This window comes from Eptatretus burgeri, chromosome 12 (genome assembly GCF_056783735.1).
Source record: "Eptatretus burgeri isolate ZD-2024b chromosome 12, Ebu_testis_v1, whole genome shotgun sequence".
Classification (NCBI taxonomy): Eukaryota; Metazoa; Chordata; class Myxini; order Myxiniformes; family Myxinidae; genus Eptatretus; species Eptatretus burgeri.
Window position 1 is genome coordinate 2,487,323 of NC_140972.1, and position 22,624 is coordinate 2,509,946.

General features: G+C 44.0%; 1 protein-coding gene across 2 annotated transcripts in view; it reads left to right on the forward strand.

The window, feature by feature from the left end:
* The first annotated feature begins 4,454 nt into the window (after positions 1 to 4,454).
* The window catches only part of LYAR (Ly1 antibody reactive), a 31,998-nt gene continuing 13,828 nt past the window's right edge, over positions 4,455 to 22,624 (forward strand). The window contains exons 1-3 of one of the 2 annotated variants that reach the window (XM_085849255.1): positions 4,455 to 4,679; positions 16,881 to 17,013; positions 18,368 to 18,482. In XM_085849255.1, the coding sequence (XP_085705381.1) occupies positions 16,892 to 17,013; positions 18,368 to 18,482 (237 nt within the window). In that variant the 5' untranslated portion in view covers positions 4,455 to 4,679; positions 16,881 to 16,891. Of the gene's footprint in view, positions 4,680 to 9,923; positions 10,013 to 16,880; positions 17,014 to 18,367; positions 18,483 to 22,624 lie in introns of those variants that run through there. The other variant, XM_085849256.1, reaches the window with a different exon arrangement.

Consider the following 22,624-nt stretch of genomic DNA (forward strand, 5'->3'; position numbering starts at 1 on the left):
GATTGAAAGACATGTTCCATGTGTTGGACCAGTTTGTGATTCTACCCAGATCTGCAGAGAGCGAAGACACTGTTACTTACCGGTCTGAGGGATGACAGATGTTACGGCAGAGGGTGGAGTCATCAGCAAAGAGATAAAGAGGATTTTCCAGAGAGTTGGAGAGATCATTGATGAAAACCAGAAAAAGAACAGGGCCCAGAACGCTGCCTTGAGGAACTCCAGCCTGGACAGGAAGAGGGGATGAAAGAACTCCATTTAGGGCCACACAGTGACTGCGACAGGAGAGGAAGTCTGTGAGCCATGAGTGGAGATGGCCTTGGATACCATAGGAAGAGAGTTTGCTGAGCAGGGCAGGTTGCCAGACCATGTCAAAAGCACGGGTTATGTTGAGGGAGATGGCTCTGATTTCATGTCCGGCATTGAGGATCTCCATCCATTGTTGGGAGAGCAGAAGCAGCAGAATCCAGGGTAAAATGACCTGGTCTGATTCCAAATTGGTGATCGGAAATGAAACCATTGGAGAAGAGGAATGATTTAATGTTTGAAGCGATGATGGATTCCATAACCGTGCTGATGATTGGGAGAAGGCGGATTGGTCTGTAGTTGCAGGGATCTGTTTTGCACCTTTTTGTGCAGGACAGTAATGTTTGCTGATTTTCAAGCAGATGGCAGATGACCTTGAGCAAATGAGAGGGTGAATAGAACAGAGAGAGGGTGAGCAAGAGCAGAGGAACAGGTTTTTCGGACATGTGGGCTGATGTCGTCAGGTCCGGTTGCAGAATCTGACTTGAGGTTTGACAGCAAGCTCTCCACCTTGTCAGAGGAAAAAGACACAGTCCAGGGACAGTTGGGTGTGACTGGGTAAGGTGGGTACAGAAAGCGATGGATTTTGGACATAAGATTTTGATGCAAACACCAAGTTTAGGCATTCAGCCTTTTCACGTGCGGTATCAGCAGTGCCGCCATTTGAGGTAAGGGAGGGGGTGGAGGGGGAACATACACCAGAAACAGATTTGATTCGACACCACCAGGATTTTGAGGAGGGAGAGAGGTTTAAGAGTTCAGACTTGAGATGAGAAAGATGTTGTTTTCTGGCTCTCCTGAGGGTAGATACACACTTGTTCTGAGCTTTATGGAAGGAACTGAGATTACCCTCAGTTGAGTTTGCTTTCCATGAGGCAAAGACAAGTTGTTTCAGGACAACTGCCTCGCCACAAGCTTCAGTGAACCAAGGGCGGGAGGGAGGGTAGGGCAACTGAAGACGAGAGGGGATAAATCTGTGCATGAGGGAGAGCAAGTGTCTTTGAAGGAATTCCCAGGATGAGTTGATGTTGGAGAAAGTAGCGATGGGAGACCAGTCTATAAGTTTCATGGCTGCTTGAAGTCCCTGCCAGTTGACTTGAGTGAAATGCCAGACTCGACGGCGCTGAGGTGGTTCTCTGATAACAGCCAGAGAGATGTCCACTTTGACAAATATTTGGGCAGAAGAACCGATTGGAGCGGAGGAAGAGCAGCAGATATCGCCAGGGAAATTTGTCAAAATCAGATCCAGAAGAGATGGAGTACCATTGGTTGAGATCCGGATTGGGAAGTTGACCGATTGAGTCAGTCCCAATGAGTCGCAGAAATCTTTTGCTGACGTACCATGACAGGTGAGAGAGGTACCCACACCCAGCCAGCTGGCATTATGACAATTGAAGTCACCACATATGAGGAAGAGAGAGTTGGGATGAGAAGATAGAAGTTTGTCCATGTTTTTAGATAGTGGGGTGTAAATGGAGTCATCACTGTTTGGTGGACGGTACAGTACACATATAAACATGAGGTGGGAGTGGAAGGGAAGCCGGAGCCAGAGGTATTCCTGGGGGTGTGGGGGAGTGAGGGCAGTGCATGCAAAGTGAGGAATAGTCTTTGTTGAAGAGAGTGACTCCTCCACCAGGACGGGGCTCAGGTCTGTTATACCGGAGGAGGAAGTAACCAGGGAGAGATACTTGGGAGCCAGAGACATCTTGAGGGAGGAAAGTTTCTGTTAGCAGATTATGTCTGGTTTGTCAGTGGCAATCTGTATGGAAAGATCTGTAAGGTTTGAGCGAAGGCTCCGGATATTTGAGATCCACACTGTTAATGAAGAGGGAGGTGAGGAAGCTTTGGTTGCAGGAGATGGGATGGGAGGGGGAGGGTAGCACAAGGGAGTGGGGGGAGGTAAGGAGAGTTGTTGAAAGAGTTTGGGGGGTTGCAGAATCGCTAGGGGAAGGAGGCAGCTTTGTGGATTTGAGGAGGGGCAACTTTGAGAAGGGTGAGTGAGGCGTGAATGGTGGGAGAAGGGTGAGTGGGGAGAGTTGAGGGAGAAAGATGAGGGGGGGGATGTTTTGAGAACTCCCCCCTCACCTTTCAAATTTTTTTGTCTGTACAGAACTTTTGTGTTTTTCTCCACAACCACTTGTCGGATTGAGACGAAATTTTCACCATTGATGCGACTAATCATGTGGAATGTTATACTGATAATTATGACGTCATAGGTCACGTGGCGTGGCAGCCATATTGGAAAACGGAAAAACTTTGGACCTGTGTGTCTTTGAAACCGCACCATGGAAAAAATTGAAACTTGGCACATTGCAAGTACTCCTCATGGGGAATGAGGGTGATTTTTTAATGATGTCATAGGTGCCCTCGTTATGACGTCATTGCATATGTAGAACGACACATCCGATCAGTACGAAATTTTTGAGATGGACCATTTTCTTTGATGACATAATCAAAAAAAATTCGGTGGACCATTTTATCCGAAGATGAGCCTCAAAAATTTTTTATACTGATCAAATGTAGCATTCTACATATGCAATTATGACATCACAACAAAGGCACCTATGATGTCATAAAAATACCACACTCATTCCCCCTGAGGAGTACTTGTTATGTGCTACTTGTACACCCATGGCTTTGGAACACTTGTGTGAAATTTCCCCTTGATTTATCCAGCCGTCTGGAGAAGACGATTTTTATAAGTATTAGGGTCAATCTAATATGTCTGCCAAACCATGTGACCAATGAAATCATACAGTATGTGTGAACCTTTTTTTCATCATAGACAGATGGTCATACGTGTAAAGTTTTGCCTCGATCTGTTCAGCCACTGCAGAGAAGAAGATTTTTGAAGGTTTAAAAAAACAAAACAATATGGTTGCCGAATCACGTGACTGACATGAATTTTTTTTTTCTGTGGACCATTTTATCCCGAGATGACCCTCAAAAAATTTCATACGGATCGGATGTGGCATTCTACAAATGCAATGACATCATAACGAGGGCACCTATGACATCATTAAAAAAATCATCCTCATTCCGCATGAGGAGTACTTGCTACGTGCCAAGTTTCAATTTTTTTTCCATGGTGTGGTTTCAAAGACTCGGAGGTCCAAAGTTTTTTCAATATGGTTGCCACACCACGTGACCTATGACGTCATAAATATCATTATAATATTCCACATGAGTTGTCGCACCAATGGTGAAAATTTCGTCTCAATCCGACAAGCGGTTGTGGAGCAAAACACAAAAATTCTGTGCGGACAAACAGACAGACAGAAAAATAAACAAAGGGACCCAAATGCAATACCCTCTCAGAATTCTTCGGAGAGGGAACAAATACCTGGAAGAAGAAGAGGAAGAGAAAGAAGAAGAAGGAGAGGATGAAGAAGAGGAAGAGGATGAAGAAGAAGAAGAAGAAGAAGAGGATGAGAAAAAGAGGAAGAGGATGAGAAGAAGAAGAGGATGAGAAGAAGAGGCAGAGGATGAAGAAGAAGAAGAGAGGTATAAGAAGAAGAGGAAAGAAGAAGAGGAAAGAAGAAGAGGAAAGAAGAAGAGGAAGAAGAAGATGACGTAAAAGAAGAGGAAGAAGAATCACGCGTTTGTACTCGTTTCCTCAGTAATGTAGAAGAAGAGGAAGTGGAAAAGGAAGAAGAAGAAGAGGACGAAGTAGAAGAGGAAGAAGAAGCACGCGTTTATACTCGTTTCCTCAGTAATGTATTTCGCTTGGTGTTGGCTTCACGGTGAAGGTGGCTCGTTTGAGATACCTGAGGGTCTTGAGTTCAAACTCCTGCCAGGCTGTTGGTGTTGAATTTAACAGTTGGTGGGTTTCGTTGACTCAGTCTGTCATCCTGGAAAAAATGAGTACCAGTTTGCTGGTAACAGGGGCACTGCATCAGCAGCACAGCCGCGCCCCCAGAGAACGATGTTGCCACAGGCTGTGGAGGAATAAAGACAAATTAAAGCATTTTGTACTTTTAATACACTTCTTGGCGGCCATGTCAGCGTAGTTCGCGGCAGTGCTTTGACCACGTGAAATGGATCTCCTTGACTTCTCCACCGCTTCAAGCTCTTTGTAAGTGTATTTATTTTAACTTTAACATATTAATAGAGTGATAGTTTAAAATGTAACGACGATTTGAAGAGGTTGTGCGACGATGTGGGCGCCACAGGCATCAGGGTTGTTGGACGTCAGGTTTCCTTGGGAGGGAAGTAATTATTTTAAAACATTGTTACATGTTCGGGGTTACAAACTGTCCTGTGTGAGATGCTAAATATAAATGTTTATTCCGAAATGGGAGATTATTTCCGGTTCCAGGTCGATACAAGCCGGAAGGGAAGTTTCCACACGTGAACATCCTCACACGAGGTCAACGGTAAATTATGCGATCCCGAGCGCGCTTCGCCTTCGCCTTGTCCTTGTCCTACATTTGTTTCATATTTTGAGTTGACGTTTGTTTGCCGTTGGCAAGGATTGTGTGAGAGGATTCTGCCAAGATGAGGTTGTGCTCCACGGCACGACACGACACGACACGTGGTTTGTAAACCCACCTCTGGAGTGTTTGTGCTTTCTGTGGTGGTGGTGGTGGTGGTGACGGTGACGGTGATGAAGAAGGAGAGCAGTGAGGGGAATGCCAAGTGCTGCCTTAATGGTTAGGGTGTTGGGCTTGGGATCCTCGGGCCCATTGAATTAATACCAGGTGGGGTTGACTCAGCCTGTTATCCTTCTGACGTCGACAGAATGACAGAATGATTGAGCCATTAGAGTATACTGTGTTAGAATGGCGACCCGTCCAGGATTGTGCCCAATAGCTAAAGAGTGGAGCGAGTTATCACCGGCACCATGACCGAATCGCAAATTCCTGCCATAACGTTCTGAGTCGGATTGGCGACGCGACGAGCACTGCAGCTGACCTTGTAACTGATTCGGCAAAACCAACCGTATGTATAGGGCATGTTACATGATAATTTGTGTCAGGCCAGATTGGATCTGTGACTTGCTACAGGTATCATGTAAACCTGTACTAACCTGTTACATGGCCGGGTTGTCGACGACTAAACCGTCTCCCCCACCAGGTTTTTTTTTGGTGAGGAGGGTGTTTGGATATGGACACACAGCAGGATTAAAAACAAAACCTGTCAAAGGGTGGAGGAGCTCCTTGTGAGCCAACGGCCATCCATATCGAGTGCCCAACTGTGTCTGCGGACGTCCTACAGTTGGGTTATTTTTTATTATGAGGTTGGTAGCAGAATTTGCACTCCGGCCACCATAAAACCCTTCATTCCACAAAACACAAAAACGGAAAGAAATCTGAAAACCCACTCCGTGGCTGTACCTTCCCTTCACAGGGCAGCTCACCGGATGATAGGATTGGGGCAAAGCCTTCGGGACCCCCAATCTTCGATGATAGGGGTCATTCCGTGCCAACTCACCTAAATTTCAAAAACCTCCCCAGGTAACCTCTGATTTTGCTGGAAAATTTATTAAATGTAGATCTATATGGCTCTACCCACCATGCAAAAGATTATCTTTCAATTCCTCATAGTTTAAAAAATATCTATCTCAGAGACCTTTGAAATTTGGCCCTAAAAATGCCAAATGTGAAAAATGCATTTTTTTTTTCAACTTCAGGGGCTTATAATTTTATAATAGACTCCTCTAGAAAGTTAATATTGCAAATATTTACTAATTGGCATCCAATTTTTTTCAATTATGGCATCAGATAGCTTCTGGGATGCATATTTCTCACTCTATAGGAAGCTAAAAATGGCTTTTGGGCCAAAACAAGCGAAAACAAGGTGAAACTATAGGAGCCCTCCTGAAAATATGGAACAATTTAGAATTTTTTTCCTCATAACACAGTGATTATAGGGTCATTATCTATCCATAGATACATTTTTTGCTGGGATAATACAGTTAGGTGATGAATTATAAAAGTTTTACCATAAGCCCTTGCCTCAGAGGGCTCTAAAATTGACCAATTTTGTCCCCTGGTTTGACCATGTGGCTCGGGATTTAGGATCTTAATTTTTTTTCTAAAGATTGCCTCATATAAGATGTCTACTGACCGAATAATTTTATCTAACGCCCATGGCTTCATATTAAAATAAATTTTTATTTACATGCACATTTTTTTACAATTATTCACTTTTTTCATATTCATGAGCTTATAAATATGAAACTGAACACTCTTGCAAAGTGATACTGCAGATATTTATAAACTGGCATATGAAATTTAAGGATCTGTTATCAGAATGCCTGAAAAATGCACATGTTTCTATCTGTAGGAAGTTGAAAATTCCACTTTTACCAAAAATGGTGAACATGCAGGGGGCATTAACTGAGGTTATGTAACAACTTAGATTATTCTTCTCAGAAATTAATAATTACAAGTACATTTTTTTTTTATTCAAAAATAAATGATTGTAATGATAATCCAAACATATGCTTGGGTTTTAATTTAAAAAACATGTCCTACAGTTCTCTATTTGAAGTCATTAGTTATGACATACACCACTCGATGGAGTAATGGTCTGTCACAACACGAGGAGCAGCACAGTCAACCTGTCTGTCTGTTTGTTTGGAGAACAAAGGAGATGGGGAAACAAAGGAAATGTATGCAGAAAAACCTGGGCCAGTGGCACAAGTTTGACAAGTAGATGCACTGTTGGAACCAAATTAGACATGGAGTGTCACAAGACCTATTATACAAGGAAGGTTGGGCTAAAACAAGTTGCTGCTTTGGAGAAGAAGTCACAATAATTGATTTAATGGAGATCAGGAATTACTTTCAGTTCAGAAGACAGTATTTGCCTACATCATGAAAAAATTATTCTTTGTGACATCACAAGAAATCCAACAAAATGCAATGGAGTATGACCTTGAGAAGCGCTTCAGAGCAGCAACAACCATTGCTGGTACACGGTCACACCATGGTTTCCTGCCAATCTCCTCAACACGTCTGGAGATGAGAATGGTTTCTCCTGATGCTGTATCATCAACAGTATGCACAGGACCGGAAACCACACAAGCTCATCTGTCCCAGTTATTAGTCCCAACCCTAACTGAACTGGATGGATACCAGGCTGGGAAGTATATTGCTTGTGTTTATGACAGAAAATGGTACATTGGGAACATTGTCACAAGAAATAATGATGAAAATGATGTGTCTGTGAACTTCATGAAGCAAGGAAGGGCTAACACATTCTCATGGTCTCCAGAAAAAAAGAAAGATCAATGCTGGGTGCCATTACTCGACATTCTTTGTGTGGTTGAGGCCCCTGACATAAAATCCGGTGGACGTCAGTACCAACTGTCACAGCATGACTTTAAGCATGTTCAAGACCTGTTTTCTCAGATGTAAAATTCTGTGCCTCTGAGTGCTAGATAATCATGATAATGAATGTCATAAAAGATGAAAGGTCATTGAAGAGTTTTCTAAGGTATAAAAATTACTAATATTCATTGTCTCTGTATATCTGTAAATAAAAAAGCTGCTACTCAACTCATCAAATTTGTTCTAATTTATAATTTGCAATCACTTACGAAAGTAATCATTAGCATGTATTTATGAATAAATAACATCCTTATCACTAATGTCTAATAAGAAGCATAATTTAGCCTCATGCACACCCCTGCAAGTTCACCTTGTTTTGTACCAAGTGGGCCAAATTGCCATATTTGGCTTCCTAAAACTAGGAGTATGTGCTTTCTAGAGATATTCTGATGCCACAATCTGAAATTTTGTATACCACTTTATAAAATTCTGCAGTAACTCTTTCCTGGATAGTTCCATTTAAGATTTATAAACTTCTGAATATGAAAAAAGTGAATAATTATTTTGAAAAAACGTGCATGTAAATAAAAATTTATTTTACTATGAAGCCATGGGTGTGAGATAAAATTATTCAGTCAGTAGACACATCTTATATGAGGCAATCTTTAGAAAAAAAATGAAGATCCTAAACCCCTAGCCACATTGTCAAACCAGGGGACAAAATTGGTCCATTTTAGCTCTGAGGCAAGGGCTTATGTTAAAACTTTTATAATTCATCACCTAACTGTATTATCCCAGGAAAATGTATCTATGGATAGATAATGACCCTATAATCACTGTTATGTGGAAAAAATTCAAAGTTGTTCCATATTTTCAGGAGGGCTCCTATAGTTTACCTTATTTTAGCTCGTTTTGGCCAAAAAGCCATTTTTAGCTTCCTATAGAGTGAGAAGTATGCATCTCAGACGCTATCTGATGCCATAATTGAAAAAGTTGGATGCCAATTAGTATATATTTACAATATTAGCTTTCTAGAGGAATCCATTATAAAATTATAAGCCACTGAAGTTGGAAAACAATGCGTTTTTCACATTTGGCATTTTTAGGACCAAATTTCAAAGGTCTCTCGAGATAGATATTTTTTAAACTATGAGGAATTGAAAGCTAATCTTTTGCATGGTGGGTAGAGCCATATAGATCTACATTTAAGAATTTTTTCCAGCAAAATCTGAGGAGGTGACCTGGGGACCCTAAGGTGAGTTGGCATGGAATGACCTCCAGGGAAACCACGGGATAACATTCCCAGTTCTGAGGTATCGTCCACCAGACGGTGGTCTCCTTGGGTTAACCTGAGGCGGTCCCTTCGGGTGGGTGCCTGGAATGTCCTATCCCGAAGAGAGGATGATCACCTGTCTCTGTTATCATCTGAGCTCAAGCGTTTGGACATCGGTATTGCAGCACTCTCTGAGGTTTGGAGACAAGATTGCGGCGAGATGATGGTGGGTGGTTACACCTACTATTGCAAGCTGTAATTGCGGCGAGACCAGAAGAGGTGGGTGGTCTGGTCACTGATGGTTACCATTCCCAAGGAGTTGCAGTAGCTGTGTCCAATAAGCTGACTCCAATGATAATTGAGGTAACACCGGTCAACGAGCGTATTATGAGACGAAGGATTCATCACTCCTTGGGTGTCATTTTCCTGGTCTCTGTTTACGCTCCGACTGAGGCGAGTGATCTCACCATGAAGGATGCATTCTCCGCCACACTCGAGTCTGTGGTTGATCAGTGCCCCAGACGAGATACACTTCTCATCTTGGTGGATTTCAACGCATCGACTGGAACTGATGGGGATGGTTATGAGAAGTGTGTTGGTCCCCATGGGTCAGGAACTATGAACCAGAATAGCACTAAGTTCCTTGACTTTGCAAGAAGTCATGGACTCAGGGTGGCCAGTGCATGGTTTCAGCGCCCACAAGCTCATCGCTGGACTTGGTATTCCAACGCTGGTGGTGTGGCAAAGGAGATTGACCATGTCCTCGTTGATGGTCACTGGAGGATGATCCAGAACTGCAGGGTTGACTGGAGTGCTCAGTTCCTCAATACTGACCACTGGCTTGTTGTAGCAACTCTGAAGTTGCACCTTAAATCCAGGAGATTGGTGCCATTCCAGCCTTGGCTGGATGTTGGCAAGCTCAATGATGAGAGGGTAGCTGAGGAGTTTGCGAACAGGCTGAGTGGACATTTGGTGGGTCCTGAAGAGTTGTGGAGTGCTTTTAAGACCACCGTCCTTGATGTTGCCGGTGGATGTCTTGGAACTCACCGTAGGGCAAAGAAGAATTTTGTCTCAAGGGACACTGGATACCATTGACCAGAGTCGCAGGGCCAGGCTGGATGGCAGAGCTGAGCTGTTTGGAGAGCTGAGGCATAAAACTGTACGTGTGCTAAAGCCCCTGTCACACCTTGACGATTTAGCCAGCGTATGGCAACGTATCAAAATTTATCTAAAACACTGGCGTACGCTGAACTATTTTTTTTCCAGTTTTGGGCATATAATGGTGTATTCATAATGAGTTGGATGTATGCATAACGTATTAGTAACGTACACAGAACGTTTCGATTACTTATAGATAACTTATACCAACGAATGCTTTGCGTGTTGTCGGTGTTCACAACTTCGGCCCAACGATAGTCTAACTTATGCATAGCGCGGCAGCGTATCGCCGACGATCACGTGGCGTAGCCTATTAAAAGCCTGCCGCTCGACGATTCAAATCATAACCGCACTAGACATCGAAGTGTCAACATCACCGTCAATGCCGAAGAAAACTTTGAAGAACTCCTCATTACGGAGTTCCACCATGAGCTGGTCATACATGCCAAACTGCCGTCGCCTCCCGATCCATGGTCTCACCCAGTTCCTTCTCCTCCGTTCACCTCTTCTTCTCCCGGCTCTATTGGCACGCAATTGGTACAGTGTCAAATCAATGAGGTCATGTTGATGTTGGAGGACAGCTTGTAGGTATTCTCGTCTCAGCCTTGCCGGATCCTCCATCTCTCGGATGTCATGGACATCTGCTCACCATGGAGTCTGGAACACTGACGGGTTCCTCCTGTGAAGCCCATTTTTATATACCAATTCCCTGAAACGCTGCCAATACACCATTATATGGTAGCTGTAAGTTAGAAACACGTTCAGTAAGTTCTGTGGTCGTCCGGAAGACGTCAAATACGTCAATATGTGTTGGAGATACGTTACACATAGATTCAAAGCACGTTACTCATAGGTTAGAAATAAGTTTCGGGTAAGCTAGACATTACCTCGACGTATTTCGACTTATGAGTAACTTACAAGTAACGTGTGTCAACGATCGCATAACGTGCCTCCAACTTATGGCCAGCGTATGCGGAACGTGTGAGTCATATGCCGAGCACGTCGACAAATGTATGCCAGCGTGCTTCAGCGTGCTCTTAACGTATACAATACCTACCCCTAACGTATTCGACGTGTGCCAGCGTATTAGCCAAATTTTTCATACATCGGCATACGCTGGCTAAAACGTCAAGGTGTAACAGTGGCTTAAGGGCGGACAAGGAGGCCTATGTGCGAGGAATCTGTGAGGGGGTAGAGCATCACCTGTGGTCAAGGGATTCTCGTCCTGCTTACAGGGGAATTTGCGTATTGCGTTCATCCAAGCCCATCCCTCGGTGTACTGCAGTTGGAGCAGAGGGTGGTAGGCTCTTGACAGAGGAGTCCGAAGTGAAGGCCCGCTGGACCGATTACTTTGAGCGGTTGTACCAGGCTGATCCACCAGCTGTCGAGTTGGACATGGGTGTTACAATCCCTGTTGCTGACCCTCCAATCAACTGTGGTCCACCTTCGCTTGTGGAAACACAGGGTGTTGTGATGAACCGATTGAAATGGGGGTAAAGCTCCAGGGATCTGTGGCATCCATGCTGAACTTCTCAAGGCTGGTGGAAATGCTGCACTCGGGGCATTCCATGTCAAGTGTACACACCCTCCCGACACTAATACCTCATTTTCTGCCCATATGTTGGTCATTTAATCACTTGGGTGAAAAAACTAAAAATACCAACTTTTAGACCTGTGGGCCAATCGGGGCCCATTTTAGGGGCCCCCAAATTTGGGCGCCCCCGGCTGCCACACAATCTTCCAGAGGCCATATCATAGGTTGCCGTGGTCCGATTTGGCTGATCTTTGTATCAATATGCTCGTAAAAGTGAGATCTTTCGAATCGCGTAAAGTAAAATCACTCAAAGAGTGATTCAAAAAGTTATAGTTTGGGGCGCCCTTTGACCTTGGGCCCCCGCTCCCCAGCCAAACAGATTGTCCCGATTTTTTTTCGTGTGAGAATAGCCCTTCATATACTCCAACACCTCAGCATAAATTAAAATGGGATCCCAATGGGTTCACGCATGGCAAAGATTTATGTTGGAGGACTCGGTTGCTGGACACACAATACGCCACAATACATAGCACATTATTTGAACACAATATTTCCAATACACTATATCAGTATATTGTACATAAATTTTCCACATGCACGTTATGTACAATATACTGATACGAGCGATACCCGTGCACATGCACGGGATAGCAGTACAACATAGCTGGTAGCAGACGACAGACAATACACGGGGAATGACAAAAATACGCATTGTGCAAAATGCAAGTGGTACTATGGAATGCCAAGACTTCCCAAACATTGTCGGCATGTCCGCTAAGTGCCACAGTAATTTCATAGGGATCGTGTGATGGCGAGCCGAGTTTTTAGTGTGCAAGCTTGGTATTATAATAGAGATAGTGTATTGGAAATCTTGTGTTCAAATATTGTGCTGTGTATTGTGTCCAGCACCCGAGTCCCCGAACAATAAAACCATCATCACACTTGAACCCATTGAGATCCCATTTTCATTTATGCTGAGGTGTTGGAGTATATGAAGGGGTATTCTCACACGGAAAAATTGGGACCATCGGTTTGGCTGGGGAGCGGGGGCACAAGGTCAAAGGGCACCCCAAACTATAACTTTTTGAATTACTGTTTCGGAGTGATTTTACTTTACGCGATTCGAAAGATCTCACTTTTACGAGCATTTTGATACCAAGATCAGCCAAATCGGACCACGACAACCTGTAATATGGCCTTTGGAAGATTGTGGGGCAGCCGGGGGCACCCAAATTTGGGGGCCCCTAAAATGGGCCCCGATGGGCCCACAGGTCTAAAAGTTGGTATTTTGAGTTTTTCACCAAAGTGAAGAAATGACCAACATATGGGGAGAAAATGAGGTATTAGTGTCGGGGGGGGGGGGGTGTACACTTGACATGGAATGCCCCACTCGTGTCGTTGCATGCAGTTCTGTGCTCTGCCTGGAACACAGGCATCATCCCAACTGAGTGGAAGAGGGGCCTTGTTGTCCCTCTCTGGAAAGGGAAGGGTGATCGCCAAGACTGCAACAACTACCGAGGGGTGACGCCGCTCTCAGTGCCAGGCAAGGTCTTTGCTCAGATAATTCTTGATAGGGTTTGCCACCATCTGCTTGAGAACCAGCGCCCAGAGCAGTCAGGCTTTACACCAAAGAGGTCAACGATTGACCGTATCCTTGCTCTTCGGGTCCTCACTGAATGCAGACGAGAGTTTCTGCTGTGGCTGCTTGCAGCCTATGCTGATCTCTGTAAAGCGTTCAATTCAGTGAATCGGGATGCCCTCTGGAGGATTATTGGTCTTCATGGGGTGCCACCAAAACTGATCGATCTGATGTCTGAACTCTACTCTGGTACTGAGAGTGCTGTGAGATGTGGTGGTACCATCTCTGATCTATTCCCAATTTTTACTGGAGTTTGTTAGGGGTGTGTACTCGCCCCCACACTTTTCAGCACTTGTATAGATTGGATTCTTGGGAGGATGTCGGAGAGATCAAGCTGCCGTGCATTGTTTGGGAATGTCAAGATCTCTGAACTTGATTTCGCAGATGATACACTCATCTTTGCGGAGACTTTAGATATCCTTTTGGGGGCCTTGAGGTGCTGAATGAGGAGTCTGAGTTCCCGAGATTACAGGTTTCCAGGGTCAAAACTAAGATCCAGGCTTTCAATGACATCTTGGATGCTGCTGTCCTGTTTGTGGTGAGGATTTTGAGGTTGTGGAGAGATTCACTTACCTTGGCAGTGATATTCATGTCTCTGCTGGCTGTGAGTCAGAAGTCAATACACGTCTGGGTCGGGCCTGGGAAGTCATGGATTCACTGGATCATGGGGTGTGGCGCTGCCGGTACCTGTGCAGGAGGACGAAAGTCCGAGTCTTCAGGTCCTTGGTGCTTCGTCTTGCTCTATGGATGCGAGACTTGGACTCTGACCAAGGATCTGAGATGGAGGCTTAATTCCTTTGGTACCAGGTCTCTTCGGAGAATCCTTGGCTATCGCTGGCCGGACTTTGTGTCCAATGAGCGATATCTGAGAGTCTCAAATGAGATTTGTTACCTGCATTGTCCGTAAGCGTCAGCTGCAGCTGTGTGGACATTTGGCTCGTTTTGAGCTGTTTTGAGCATGTCAGCTGACATGCTAATCCTGCTCACCAGATTCTCTCAGCTTACGAGTCTCATGAGTGGAGGAGGCCAATGGGCCGACCACGTACCTCGTGGTTGCAGCATGTTGATCGGCATCTCAAGGAGATGGGGATGGGCCAGGCATCTGCCTGGGGGATGGTCAGATGGAGGCACCTGGAGTACCGGCGGAAAGTGGACGCAGTGTCTCACTGCTCCGGCGCATGCTCCCATACCTGACCTGACCTGACCTGACATGATAATGATGTGAGAACCAGGCTTGAGAAATAATGAGAAATGATGATGGAGAATGCAAACTACTGTTCGAAGGAAGGTGAAGCACCATTTTGGGTGTGTGTGCTTCAAAGCAAGAAGCTCTGGGTTTGAAGAAGGGCTTGCACCTCGTGTCACCTCTCGCAATGTTGTACCAACAGTATCCATCACCACTCTTCTTCAAACAGAAACTACGTGGGAACTTTTCATTCAATATTAAATTTTGCTAGAATGCGATTGAGGCCGATGCCCATTCATTGTGACAGCTCCAAGCTTGACAATCGGGTTTAAATTGCCATTAAAACGGTGAGAATGTTACATGTCGGGTACAAGCACCTTTCTAAAATCAATAAAAACCTTTTGCCACAAATGAAGACTCGTATATTATTAATGCTCCTCGACTGTTGACCCAGATGGGAAGGAAACGTGTGCTCGAGCGACGCGTCTGTATCGCTGATCAATGCCTTATCCATCGTCTCCCTCCAAAGCAGCCTATTCGCCATCTCTCTGTCCATTGAGTTCATTGCCATCAGTTTCTGGGTTCATGTATTTTCAGGGTGTCCCTAAAAAAGTACTCACATTTTGGATCCTGATAACTCATTGAATTTTTCATTTATTTTCAGATCAAATTGACCCTAATAATGGCAGAAGTATGACTAGGTGTTGAAGAAAGAAAATTTATCATAAAGTGCTACTGGAAGCACGAAAACATCATGGAAGTGCAAAGACAATTTAGAAGACATTTTCACAAAGATCCACCAATGCGACGCACCATTGCTCGCATCCGAGATAAGTTTGAAACAGATGGAACTGTGCATGACGTCCATAAGGAGCGTTCAAGAAGACCATGGTCATCAACCACCCCCGCAAAGGGAAATCGATTGCAGGAAACCCTCCACCGATCCCCACGGAAATCTGTACGACAAATGGCTCGTGAGACAGGAATCCCAAAATCAAGTGCCCATCGCATTTTGAAGCGAATTAATTGGAAAAGTTACATTCCAAAATTAATCCACGCTCTAAATAAAGACGATCCTGACCGGAGAGCTGAATTTTGTGAGTGGTACCTGGGCAAATGCGAAGAAGATGCAGCATTTCCATCCAAAATTGTTTGGAGCGATGAGGCCAGCTTCAAGTTAAATGGCTCAATTAACCGACACAATTGCACGTTACTCTAGAACACCATTTAAACTTACCAGGGGTTACTGTGTGGTGTGGGATATCAGCATTGGGCATCCTAGGGCCATTCTTTTTTGACCAAACGGTCACTGGGGATGTTTACTTAAACTTGCTGCAGGAATCCGTCAGTCCACGTGTCAAAGAGATATTTGGTGACGAGATTTACTTTCAGCAAGATGGAGCACTTTCCCACTACCACCGTGATGTAAGGGCCTATCTCGAAGCAACTTTTCCAAGCAGATGGATTGGGCGAAGAGGTACTGTTGATTTCCCTGCACGTTCCCCCAATGAACTTCTTTTTATGGGGATATCTCAAGGATAAGATTTACGGCTCAAAACCAGCAACAGTCGATGAGCTGAAAGAGGAAATTGAAAGACAATGTCTTGCAGTTCCAAATGAAATGATACGTAACTCTGTTGAATCCATTGGTCCGCGTTATCGGCTGTGTTTGGAACGTGATGGTCGTCGGTTTGAACATATGTAAACATGCATTTATCCATTTATACATTTAACCATTAATCTTGTTTCTAAGTCAATAAACAACGCATTTATTATCATTTAAAGAGTGAGAACATTTTTTGGGACACCCTGTATACATATATACAAATACCATTGTGTGTGTGTGTGTGTGTGTGTGTGTGTGTGTGTGTGTGTGTGTGTGTGTGTGTGTGTGTGTGTGTGTGTGTGTGTGTGTGTGTGTGTGTGTGTGTGTGTGTGTGTGTGTGTGTGTGTGTGTGTTTTATTCCATTTTGTGTTAAATTTTGTTTTGGTTCATCATGTCACACCATGAATCGCCATTGGGGTTTTAAATCTCCGGTTCTACTCTCACCTGTTTGAGTGTCCAGTAAAGTGGTGTAATCATAAACTGCCCCTCCACCCCTTTTCTGTCCACGTCTTCATGTGAATGCCAGCCAAACACCCCATCCCCTTTCCCCCTTGTTCAGATGTAATTTATAGATGGTTACATTTTTGTTGCCAAGTCTTCATGAGAGGCTTTATTTTTGTGTGGGCCACGTCGTCGAGGCTCATGGAAGGCTTGTCTCTCATATTTAAGGTTTTTCACTCGATTATATCGACCTACAATCATTAAGACTGCTTGTACCTCAATGTTAATGTTTTCATGCTTGAACCTCCTTGTTAATGTTTTCATGCTTGTTCCTCCATGTTAATGTTTTCATGCTTGTTCCTCCATGTTAATGTTTTCATGCTTGAACCTCCTTGTTAATGTTTTCATGCTTGTTCCTCCATGTTAATGTTTTCATGCTTGAACCTCTCTGTTAATTTTCCAGTTCCAATCAACATGGTGTGCTTCAGCTGTGCAGCCTGTGGGGAGAGTATGAAGAAAGCCCAAGTGGAAAATCACAGGCGTCAATGTCGAGGATGCAAGAGTATGTCATGCCTCGACTGCGGAAAGGAGTTCAGGTAATTATGCACACCCCCCTCCCCTCATGCCTGGTGTTGGCTTAATGGTTAGGGTAGCGGGCTTTGGATCCTAGGGTCCTGAGTTCAAATCCCGTTCAGCTGTTGAATTAATACTAGGTGGGGTTAACTCGGCCTGTCATCCTTCCGAGGTCGGCAAAATGAGTGCCAGCATGCTGCTATCCTGTGTCGGAGTGACGACCCGTCCAGGATTGTGCCCAATAGCCAAGGAGACTGCTTAAGCAGCACCAACGCTCTGCACAGAGTATGGTCCCAATCTCCTCTCCTCCCTCCCCCCAGGACTGTTTATGAAGTCTTTTGGATACAGTATTATTGCCCCTTAGGTTATGTATCCATACCTGTTTGTCTGTGTCTGAGCACAATATCTCAAAGTTTTGCACAGATTCTGACAAAACTTGGTGGACAGGTTGGGTGGGTGTGTCATTCGAATGAATTGATTCAATTTTGGTGAACACTCAGATGATTTTTTTTTTATAATGATTCTTTGAGAGAGACAGAGACAGACAGACACATAGCCTGGTGTTGGCTTAACGGTTAAGATAGCTGGCTTAAGATCTTCAGGTATTGAGTTTGATCCCCTATCGTGCCATTGAAATCACATCATGTGGGTATAAAGAGGCACCAATTTTTTTAAACAAATTAATCACACACATGCACATTATCTTGTGTGTGTTTCCTTTTCAAGGTACATGTATATGACCTTTTCAAGAACATTACTTGGTTCCTCCTAAGAAAACAAGGGTAGTAAAGCATGCACATGAGATTTTTTTTGAATGTTCCTTCTTTTCTATTGTTTGGCATTTTCTACAAGCGATGCAATGTCCGTTCTTTTGTCACGTGACACTTACCATATAAAGGGGTCTTTTCTATGTCCCCAGCATTTTTCCAAAGAATCCTGTTCAAATATCAAGTGAATCGGATGAAAATCGAGGACATCAGAAGTTTGGCAGATGTTGACCTCAAAAGAGTAACTGCTATATCACATGGTCATGTAACACGTGCTAAAGTTTCAGTTTCCTCTGAACAGTTTTCGATCTTAAAATGGAGACACGTACAACGTACGACATACATAAGTACGCTACCAATCGCTTAACCCTGCTTTTCGCTTCATGAGCAGTTATAAAGTGGCAGTTCGTGTTATGTCTCTTATTAATTACATAACACACCAGCACACAAACATCACACAAAACAAGTCCTTGTAAAGGTCTGCAATCTCTGATTGATCTTTTTCTTGTATTAATTTGCATGACCTGTTTTCTTTCAGCCTTTGGTTTGTCTGCCTTGGTCTGGCTTGTACAGTCTGATGGTGAAGTGATTTTTATTTATTTATTTTCAGGGGTGAAGAGTATCAGATGCATCTGAAATGCATCACAGAGAAGGAAAAGTATGGCAGTAAGGACTTTGATGCAAAGCAGGGCAAAGGAAACTCAAAGCAAAGTCAGTCTTTGGAGGTGAGCGTTTTGATTGGTAACTTGTGCATTCACTTTGATGTTACAGGTTGTGTTTTTGCATTTGTTTGTATTTGCACAGGAATCAATGACTGCCTTGTATCAGAGTGGTGTTTGCCTCTATGCTGTAGTGGGTCTCACTAATTGGTCTTCTTTGTGATGGCAATTTTCTTCTGTTTGCATTTGAAAAGTAAAAATGGAGATTTCAAGCTTGAGTAATTGGATACGATGCTCTTTCAGAGCCTGTTCCCACCAGACCACGTGCTCATTTGCCTTTGTTTCAGATTGACACAAAATTCGATCAATCTGAAACAAACCTGTTTTTTATGCCTCCGCCGATGATGATGTTTTCAGGTTGTTCGTCCGGCCGGCCGGCCGTCCGTTCGAAAGATGAACTGAATAGATTTTGGAGGCAAGTGGTCAAAGGTCAGAAGTCATGTTGGGTAAAAATGCTGTTACCGCGCTAACTTTTGAACCAGTGATGGGATTTTGACCAAACTTGGTATAAGTATACAGTGTGATGCAAAGATGAACTGATTAGATATTGGCATCAAGAGGTCAGAGTCCATGATAGGTTTTCATGACCGCGATAACTTAATAACGGCTGAGGGAATCAGTCAAATTTGATCCAAGTATGTATAATGATGTAAAGATGAACTGATTATTTTGGGGTCAAGAGGTCAAAGGTCAAATGTCATGTCATGTAAAAAAATGTGATATTTGAGAACAGTTGAATGGATTTAAAACAAACTTGGTGCAAGTATCTGAAACAATTTAATAATGTTGGCAGAGGCATATCTGTGAACTTCGCGACGTCAGAGTTTCATTCTTATTTTTGTTTATTTTTTTTGTGTGTGTACATAGTCAAGGCTCATGAAAGACCGAAAACACATAACAGATCAGGATGCAACCTAACAAAAGGAACAGCAGGAGAAGGGGGAAATGCCAACAGCAGGGCCGAGGGAGACGATGGACGGAGTCTAACAAACAAGGGAGAGGGTAACGATGAGGGGTTGGGGAAAATAAATGGGTGGACAAGATGGATACAGAAGCAAAATTAAATAGTTGGGGTTCGTGTGCGATTTAACGGGTGTCGAAAAGATCATGGTTTTGGATGGGGAATTATTTGAGTTGGCAGTGAATAGCTGTCTTGAAGACCTGGAGGGAAGATTGAGATTGAGATTGAAGAGGATGTGGAAGTTGGTTCCACAGATGAGAAAAAAAAGAGGAATGAATGAGTGGAGGTGAGCAGTGATCCTTGATTTAGGTAGTTTCACCAGAAAGGGGTTAATGGTGGACCGTGTGAGTTCTGCAGATAACTGGGGGGGGGAGGGGGGAGGCAAAGCACAGAAACTGCAGAGGTTGCCAGACCAGAAAGGAGGGGTAGAAGACAGAGAGACCACAAACCTTGTCTGTGATGGGAAAGTGACAGGCCCATCGACTCAGCTTCATCACCGGAGATTCCAACAATCTTGAAGGCCTTGATTTCCATGGCATCAAGCTGAGGAAGATATGACGTAGGGTAGAGCAGTATTCCCTCAAGCTGGGGATGAGAGCCTTGTAGGTGGATAGGAGCTCATGTGTGGATGATGTGTGGAAGGACTTTGAATGATGGAGGACACCCAGTTGGTGGTTGGCTTTGTAGGCCAACTATGAAAAGTGGTTTGTCTAAAAGAGATCATGCCTGAGAGTGAGATCCAAGATTTTGAGTGACTTAACTTCTTTGAGAGGGTTGTTGAGAAAGTAGACTAGAGGGTTTGTGGCTGTTGCATTGTAACACCAAGGACACTTTAGTATTGTAACAGCAGTTGTGCTGACCAAATGGCCAAGACACTCCAAAGCAGATTAAGGGCCTTTCTTCGCCTCCACCAGGTTTCTTCGCCTGGAATGCCTTGTGGCCGATCAGGTAGCAAGCTGAGCACCTCACCTCACTGGAGTCCTCATCCAATTTTTAATGTTTTGTTGATCTGCATTGGAAACATTTTGTCCATTTACATCGTCATGAAAATCGTCACAAAGATTCCCAAATCTTCAGCTTTTCTTTAGACTTGGTTAGTGACAGGCCTGAGGCCTTTTCATCAAGCAGCTCGATTATTTTTATTTTTACTTTTTTCCTCAAATTTTCCTGTGGGAAAGTAAGTTTATGGTGGAACGCTATCAGCTCTGGATAAATTAACCGGTTTTTCCTTGACTCATTTGCGATTCCTATTGCTTAGTTTACTTGGGTGTGACCCTCTTGCAGATATTTTCTTTCTTAACAAATGTAAATAATCACAACATCCTTGGATCTATCACAAACAAAAGCAGTTTCCATTTGGTGTGTTGAATAGTCTGACGACAAATAAAACTTGCTTCCTCAAAGTAAGATGTGCATGGATTTTTACGTATTGCAGGTCAGCTACCACTTGAGACAAAAACACGAACAATAAGGCAATTGAGCCACATGCTGCAGTTTCAAGTTGTACGCAACCTTCACAGTCCCAACTGTCATCTTTTCCGGCCCTGGAAAGTGATTCGCCCCCGACACCATTGTGTGACTTCACATCTGATGCCTCTCCTCCAATGATACTTCTGTGGCTGCTGGCTCTGACTAATGGCATAGGAAAGTACTACAAGGACACTGAACCTCACAGATGACATCAAGTACAATTTACTGACAGAGCCATTCATCCCAGTAGTGATGGCAACCTCCCGAATATGAAAATGTACAATAAGAACCGATCCTTTTGAGCAAACTGGTTACAGAAGTACAATGGCCTTGTCTATTTCCAATCATTGCAAGGTGGTCTGTGCAAGTACTGCATCCTCTTTGCCAAGAATTGCAATAAGCTCAGCACATTTGTCAACAGTCCATTCACATGACTAAACAAATCATTGGAGAAGCTGGGGCAGCACTTTAGATCAGTAGGGGGAGACTCAACGACGTCACACAGACGCAATGGCGGACGCACTTCAATTCAAGGCAATGATTGAGAACAAAAAAACAACCTGTCCACAGACAGTTACACAAGGCAGCGGCAGTTCGTGTGGCAGAGGATAGAGTCAAACTTGAGTCAATTCTCAAGACTGTCATCTTCTGTGCACGCCAGAATATCTCTCTCCGTGACCACCCGGATAACACAAAGTACTTGGATGTTGAACTTTGCAACTCGGGGAACTTCGAAGCACTCTTCCAATTTCAGGTGGATGCTGGGGACAAAGTATTGGAGCTACACTTTAAAACATTGAGCAAGAACTGCACATACAGATCAAAGATGACTCAAAACGACTGATCGAGATGTGCGGGGACCACATTGGAACTAATCTGTTGGCAGAGATTTGTGAGGCTGTGTTTTTCACCATAACATCTGACAACATTACTGATGCACCAAACAAGAAGCATATGTCTTGTCATCAGATTTGTGGACAGAAATTATGACATTCAAAAAGAGGTTGTGGCTTGTGACGAGGGGATAGATGGAGACTCTCTCAAACACCATATTGCAGATGGTACAAGAGGCCTGAGGACTCCACTCAACATGGAGAACTGCAGAGGTTAGGCCTATGATGGTGCTGGTGCCATAGCAGGCAAAATGAAAGGGGTGTCAAGCCGAATCAACTTGTATCCCAAGGCAACGTGCAGTCACTGTGCCTCACACATCCTGAATATATGCATGATGAAGAGCCTCCACATTCGGATCATGCAAAACCTGATGGACTTGGTGAATGGTTTTGTGAGATTCTTTAATAACTCGCCAAAGCGACGGTGCACTGGAGAAAATGATAGATGAGCAGTCACCGAACTCAAATGCCAGCGAGAGCCATGTAAAGTTGAAAGAGATGTCGGACACGATGGGAGGAATGTCATGACGCATTTGAGGTATGTCATATACTGAACCTGCCAGTGGTGTGATGCCTGTGCGACATTTGTGGAGACAACGCACACCACTGGAACTGAGACACCCTGAAAGATGCAAGATCCTTCCACTTGGGACTGACACAATTCCAGTTCATGATTGTGTTGGTAACAACCCATCACATCATGGCCTACAGCAAGGCTTTATCAGTCAGTTTGCAGTATTGAGGTGTTGATGTGGTCAAGGCAGATTGATCGTCACAAAGAGTCTTCAGGATGTCAGAATCTTCAATTAAAAGAGGTTCACAGA